This window comes from Protopterus annectens, chromosome 6.part1 (genome assembly GCF_019279795.1).
Source record: "Protopterus annectens isolate FY-2018-M chromosome 6.part1, PAN1.0, whole genome shotgun sequence".
Classification (NCBI taxonomy): domain Eukaryota; kingdom Metazoa; phylum Chordata; order Ceratodontiformes; family Protopteridae; genus Protopterus; species Protopterus annectens.
Window position 1 is genome coordinate 462313739 of NC_056738.1, and position 7216 is coordinate 462320954.

Consider the following 7216-nt stretch of genomic DNA (forward strand, 5'->3'; position numbering starts at 1 on the left):
ACATTGGTGATCAAGAAGAGGAGGATGAGTGTGAGGGCAGTACCAAGGATCAAATGGTGGAAATTGAAAAAGGGTAATTGTGAGGTGGAGTTCAGGGAAGAGTTAAGACAGGCACTGGGTGGTAGTGAAGAGTTACTAAATAGCTGGGTAACTACAGCAGAGTTCGTAAGGGAGACGGCTAGAAAGGTGCTTGGTATGACATCTGGACAGAGGAAGGACAACAAGGAGACATGGTGGTGGAATGAGGAAGTACAGGAGAGTATACAGAGAAAGAGGTTGGCGAAGAAGAAGTGGGATTGTCAGAGAGATGAAGAAAGTAGACAAGAGTATAAGGAGATGAGGTGCATGGCAAAGAGAGAAGTGGCGAAGGCTAAGGATAAGGCGTATGTAGAGTTGTATGAAAGGTTGGACACTAAGGAGGGAGAAAAGGACCTGTACCGATTGGCTAGACAGAGGGACCGAGCAAGTAAAGATGTGCAGCAGGTAAGGGTGATAAAGGATAATGAGGGAAATATACTCACAAGCAAGGAGAGTGTGTTGAGCAGATGGAAAGAGTACTTTGAGGGGCTGATGAATGAAGAGAATGAGAGGGAGAGAACGTTGGATGATGTGCGGATAGTGAATCATGAAGTGCAGTGGATTAGCAAGGAGGAAGTAAGGATAGCTATGAAGAGGATGAAGAATGGAAAGGCTGTTGGTCCAGATGACATACCTGTGGAAGCATGGAGGTGTTTAGGTGAAATGGCAGTGGAGTTTTTAACTAGATTGTTTAATGAAATCTTGGAAAGTGAGAGGATGCCTGAGAAATGGAGAAAAAAGTGTTTTGGCACCAATTTTTAAGAATAAGGGTGATGTGCAGAGCTGTAGTAACTACAGAAGGATTAAACTGATCAGTCACAGCATGAAGTTATGGGAAAGAGTAGTGGAAGCTAGGTTAAGAAGGGAGGTGATGATTTGTGATCAGCAGTATGGTTTCATGCCAGGAAAGAGCACTACAGATGCAATGTTTGCTCTGAGAGTGTTGATGGAGAAGTACAGAGAAGGTCTGAAGGAGTTGCATTGTGTCTTTGTGGACTTAGAGAAAGCATATAACAGGGTGTCTAGAGAGGAGTTGTGGTATTGTATGAGGAAGTCGGCAGTGTCAGGGAAGTATGTAAGAGTGATACAGGATATGTACGAGGGTAGTGTGACAGTGGTGAGGTCTGCGGTGGGAGTGAAGGATGCATTTAAGGTGGAGGTGGGATTACATCAAGGATCAGCTCTGAGCCCTTTCTTATTTGCAATGGTGATGGACAGGTTGACAGACGAGATCAGACAGGAGTCCCCATGGACTATGATGTTTGCAGATGACATTGTGACATAGTGAGAGTAGGGAACAGGTGGAGGACACCCTGGAGAGGTGGAGATATGCTCCAGAGAGAAGAGGAATAAAGGTCAGCAGGACTAAGAATATGTGTGTGAAAAAGAGAGAGAGGATAGAAGAATGGTGAGGATGCAGGGAGTAGAGGTGGTGAAGGTGGATGAGTTTAAATACTTGGGATCAACAGTTCAGAGTAATGGTGAGTGTGGAAGAGAGGTGAAGAAGAGAGTACAGGCAGGATGGAGTGGGTGGAGAACAGTGTCAGGAGTGATTTGTGACAGACGAGTTCCAGTAAGAGTGAAAGGGAAGGTCTACAAGAGGGTAGTGAGACCAGCTATGTTATATGGGTTGGAGACAGTGGCATTGACAAAAAGGCAGGAGTCAGAGCTTGACGTGGCAGAGTTAAAGATGTTAAGATTTGCATTGGGTGTGACAAGGATGGACAGGATTAAGAATAAGTATATTAGAGGGTCAGCCCAGGTTGGAAGGTTTGGAGATAAAGCCAGAGAGGCAAGATTACGTTGGTTTGGGCATGTGCTGAGGAGGGATGCAGAGTATATTGGGAAAAAGATGCTAAGGATGAAGCTGCCAGGTAACAGGAAAAGAGGAAGGCCTAAGATAAGGTTTATGTATGTGGTGAGAGAGGACATGCAGGTGGTTGGTGTGACACAGCAAGATGCAGAGGACAGGAAGAAATGGAAACAGTTGATCTGCTGTGGCGACCCCTAACGGGAGCAGCCGAAAGAAGAAGAAGAAGAATTATCTTCCACACAACAAATACTTCACATTCATGTTTATCAAAATATTATGACTGTGCCTTTCAGTAGGATCCTATACCATTGTCTACTGTTGAATGCAAACAATTGTACTGTCCCCTATGCATATAGTATCCTCACAACTAATAAGCTGCTGTAAACATCATAAATATGTACAGGCTGTAGTTGAAGAAAATGGCAGTGCACTCTGCCCAAGCCACCCTTTTAAAACCCACAAGTCTCACCTGTATACTTTTCCCCCCAGCAGTCATTGTCCTGGTGACCCAGAGCGAGTGAAAATATCCAAGTTGTACATTCTAGAGAAGAAAATCTGGCTACGCCAGACTATGAGTCAACAGCTAACATGCAGAGCTTACACAGCCGGATATATAAAAATAAAGCTCTCAGGTGTCGAGATTTTTGCAGCACATCCCTGGTTTTACCTCTTCCTTAGCCCTGTTGCTCATAAAACTTTTGATTTTCGGATATATCTTTAGAATCACAGTCAGTAATCTCAGTTTCATGCTTATTGTTCATAAAATGTATGTTGAAGCAAAACCTCCTGCTCTATTAGCTTAAGTGAACAAGAGTAATATTTAAAATTTGTGCCTGATTTTGGACATTTATCCCTTTCATTAGTTTTGGCTTTGTCCAGAATTCTTGAGCAAAGAATTTGAGAAGTATGAAAACAATTTTTACAACTGCCTTCTGTCCTTACAAGAACAGAATTAGTGGTCATCTGAACAGTGGAGCACAGCACGTCGTGAGCATCCATACTCATCACAGCCACACATCTAAATCTCTTAGCACAAAAATTCTGGGCAAAGCCTAAAATAATTGGGGAGACAAAAGGCCCAAAATAGGAACACAATTTAAATATTGCTCTTATAAACTTATAAAGTTGCTAAGATAACAAGGTTTGCATTAGCATTGATTTTCTGAAGGATACAAAGTTTAAAACTCAAATGTATGTCATTATTTGGTGACCTCAAACCTCAGTGATTTGCCAGAAAATCACAAATTTTCTGACAAACTGCCCAAAAATATGAAGCAAAAATCTGGATAGTTGAGAAGTATGATCACAGACCTCAGATGTTCCTGATTTTGACTAATGAGAACTGATAAATGCAGCTTTAATACTACTCTTCATAAAATAAATGTAATACATATTAAGATTCTTTCAACACAATGAAAAATACATATATAATAAAATGTGTCATTGCTTTGACTATTTTGTCTCTGGTTATCATAACTGGCAACATCCAGAAAGACAGTGAGGTATTGTTTAGAGGAATTATTTTTGGGGGGGGTTGTAAAAAGGTGAGACTTTAAAGAACATGGTATGGGGAAGGAGCATTCACATTGGTGAATGTGAATATTACGACATTCCTAAATTGCCCCTCCCCAAATGGTACGACCCAAGGGGATTTTTATATTAGCTGGGGAGCTATTTTGATTTAAAGGTATAATAGCTAACAACAAGGAGTTTCTGATAATTATGAAACATGGTTAAATTAACAGCAGAAGGTCTGTGGAAAAAAAAATATATATATGACTAGTTGACTTTGCATTGCTGGACCCAAACACTATGGTACAAAGTCGTGAGAAGTACCTTAACATCCTGCCTCTCTAGGCCAACTGCTTAGAGTTGTCACGTATGCTGATCATGCCTCTCAACTTCTTTGTTCACGAATTTTGTACAAAAAATATAATGGGTGGACAAAGGCTCTACACACACCTCTCAAATACCCCTGAATTTGAACAAAATTTTAGCAGTGTCCCTCTCAAAACTGGAGACCTTTGGAGAAAATGTGGTGGATTACACTTAATAAATAATGACAATAATTAAGAGTTACAGACTTCTTTTATTTCAGAAAATGTATTTTAGTTCTTGTCCTGTTGTTCTATCAGTGTCACAAATTAAAAGCACTAATATTTTAAAAGTGTCCTTGATATCTGTAGAGAATTGTCCCTGATTTGTTGAGAGGTATGGCTTAACATCAGTGACAGTGTTTAAATGCTACCATAATTCACTTTAACAGTTAAGAGAACAACAGATCAACCTGTTTTTTTTTTTTTTTTGGTTTGTTTTTTAACAGTAAGAACTCATGATGTCATTAATTATTGACTGTCTGTAATACTCTCTAATTTATCAGTAAGTAATTTCACGACGGTCAGATCAAAATTATCAGACAAAATCAGCGACATACTGCAAATATGAGACAGGTGACAGTATAGCTCTCAACCTTCCATCACCAAAATGAGGAACACTAGCCATCATAATGTGGAACAAATGGCCAAAATGTGAAACACATACTAACAGCTTACTAATAACTTCAGCTGGGATGGTCATGGGATGGTTAAAATATGCTGGTTTTGCTTATAAAAAGATCTTTTAGTGAATTAATATGATTTTTTTCTATTTACCACGGATGTCAATTAAAAATTTCCCAACACTGAACGTGGGACAGACCATTTCAATGTGGAACCTCCAAGAATATGAACTTTTCCAGACCCTAAATGAGGTACATTCCTCATAATGAAGTACACTTGAGATGTATAAGGGGGGGTGACAGATACATGTGTAACGATGATTATTTCTGCCTTTATTTTTAATATATGTGTGTGAAAAGATTTGACAATTACGAATAGGCAGATTACCTGGGCAGTGAACCGGTGGTACCCTAGTAAAATACGTACATTTACCTTGACGCTATCTGCACGTCAATCACGTGTATACCATACCTGGCAGGGGAAATATGTGAATGACCTGACTCTGCATGTCAACATGTGATACGAACTGTTATTTACCTGTGGTACCAGTATACTACTGTTAAAGTGTCTCTGTACAGTCACACCTACACTAGACGATTGCAGTCATAAAGATTGCCTAAAACAAGTAATCAAATGCAACAAAAACCCAGCAATTGGTTAAATCGTTCAAAAAGTGCAGCTTTGATAGTATGTAGCAGTTATGCATGTAGAAGTGTAAATGCAGGAACTTCTCTTTACCTTAGTGCATTGACTGGAGGGTTTGTGAGTGTAATGAGAGCAACAGATTGCGACTCGCAGCTGTATCTTGCCATAATACACGACTCCAGATAATTAGCACGTCTGTAAATAAAAGTGATTCCGTTTTAAGATCGTTTTCCGCTCACTGTTGCTCTTTGCGGAAGACCCCTTGGCCTTTCAGCCATCCGTCCCGCTTGTTTAAGGCCTGCGCAATGTTGTGGGGGCTTAGTGCCATCTGCTGGTGAGAAGTTAGATTGCTCTTAGTACTTGGAAATACTAGATTTATGTGCAGAGAGATGAGAAGTCCCGACACTGAAAGTGCAAGGTCTTCGTCTTTTTTTTTTTGCAAGGCAGTCTGAAGCTGGTCACTGGTGCCGTGCTAAAACCATAATAATGAAAACGTGGTGATATGTTAAGTAAAAAAGTTTCAAATGTTTTCTTACGATTAGGGAACGACGTTGTAAAGGAGTAAAGCATATTAATAATACCTAATGAAAAATAGAAGCAAAACGTTCTGAAACAGTTTCAGTTAAGTCTTTATTTTGGTAAGAAAATAAAAACAGTTTTTGTCCATTGGCTGAGAGGGGAGGACATAGCTCTCAACTTCTTTGCCAAAGACACCAGAGCAAAGCCAAAATTAATTTGGAACAAAAGCGCGCACTCTGTATCAGTATTTATTCATTTATTTATTTATTTTGGAAAAACTCTTTATTAATATAATTATACAACTTTGCCAACGACACCCGGGCAAAGACAAAATTAATGTGGAGCAAAAGCAAGCACTCTGTATCAGCTTTTATTTTTTATTTATTTATTTATTTATTTATTTTTATTTTTGGAAAAACTCTTTATTAATATAATTATACAGTAAACTGCCTCTTTTTCATTATGTACTGTACCTGTATGTTGCATTGTCTGTATGCCTCTTTTTTTTCATTATGTACTGTACCTGTATGTTATTTTACCCTGTAATGATTTCTGTCCTCAATGACTTTTTCTGTATGTTGTATTGCCTGTATGTCTCTTTTTTCATTATGTACTGTACCTGTATGTTGTTTTGAACCTGCATTTTACACTGTAATGATTTCTGCTCTCACTGAATATTTCTGTGTTAACCAGAAATGTCCGTTGTATATACGACTGATGTTGTTTTATGTTATTTGCTGTTGTTATATCTGTTTATCATAGAGTTTATCTCTACTGAAAATTGACATATATCCAATTAGACTAGCCCAGTCAACAAATGTAAAATAAAATAAAAAATACATTTTAAATATCACTCGAGTTCACTTAGAGTAGCACATTTTGTATCAGCTTGTAATTCCTGAGCAGTAAAAATCAAGAAATGCCAATATTTGTCATTAGTGACTGAGAATAATCCTGGATGATTTGCTAGAAAAAAATATGGAGAAGCGGGGAAAAAGAATAAGGCAAAATCAGAAATCAGTCGAGTTGGTGAATGATTTGGATATGTTTTGTCCAGTAAAATCTTTGGTTTAGGTAAGAAGTATCACATTTTACGGATCTGAAATGTTGTAGCCGAAGAGATAGCATGCTATGTTGTAAATCAGATGCTTAAAATATAAAGAAGTATTTTAAAGTTACAGATTTTTGCTTGGATTGGGGCTGAGCAGCAGCAGTGGTGGTCAAAGCTATGCAGTTGTTAAAATTGGAATGTATGAGCCAGTTGACTAGTATAAATCAACACAGTAACTCTTCACTGCATTTTCGTGGTCTTGTCTTCTTCCTTCCAAAGATCTTTTTGCCTCTGTCCATTTATCCTTATTACTGTTCTGAACTTGTTGCTTGTTCTGCACAGAAGTGTGCAATGTGACTTCACCACTGTACTCCCCCCCCCCCCCCATGAAACATTTCATGATTCCACTATTCATTACTACTGTAGTGCAGAGGCCTATTCCACATTTTACTTCCCAAAAATCCACACAGGTGAAACTAAAAAAAAAAAAAAAAACTTTTGCAAAATTTAACTTCCCTTCTTTCACATTCAGCTTATTCATCTCACGCAACCCTCTTTATAAAAGCTGCTAAGTGTATTGCCAAACCACTTCCCCATATTTTTAACCTCTCT

General features: G+C 38.7%; 1 protein-coding gene across 2 annotated transcripts in view; it reads right to left on the reverse strand.

Annotated features, from left to right (window-relative positions):
* EHHADH (enoyl-CoA hydratase and 3-hydroxyacyl CoA dehydrogenase) overlaps window positions 1-5339 on the reverse strand; it is an 847616-nt gene extending 842277 nt beyond the window's left edge. Inside the window, exon 1 of one of the 2 annotated variants that reach the window (XM_044075885.1) lies at window positions 5128-5339. In XM_044075885.1, coding sequence (XP_043931820.1) covers window positions 5128-5201 — 74 coding nt within the window. In that variant the 5' untranslated portion in view covers window positions 5202-5339. The remainder of the gene's footprint in view (window positions 1-5127) is intronic. The other variant, XM_044075886.1, reaches the window with a different exon arrangement.
* Between the last annotated feature and the right edge of the window lie 1877 nt (window positions 5340-7216).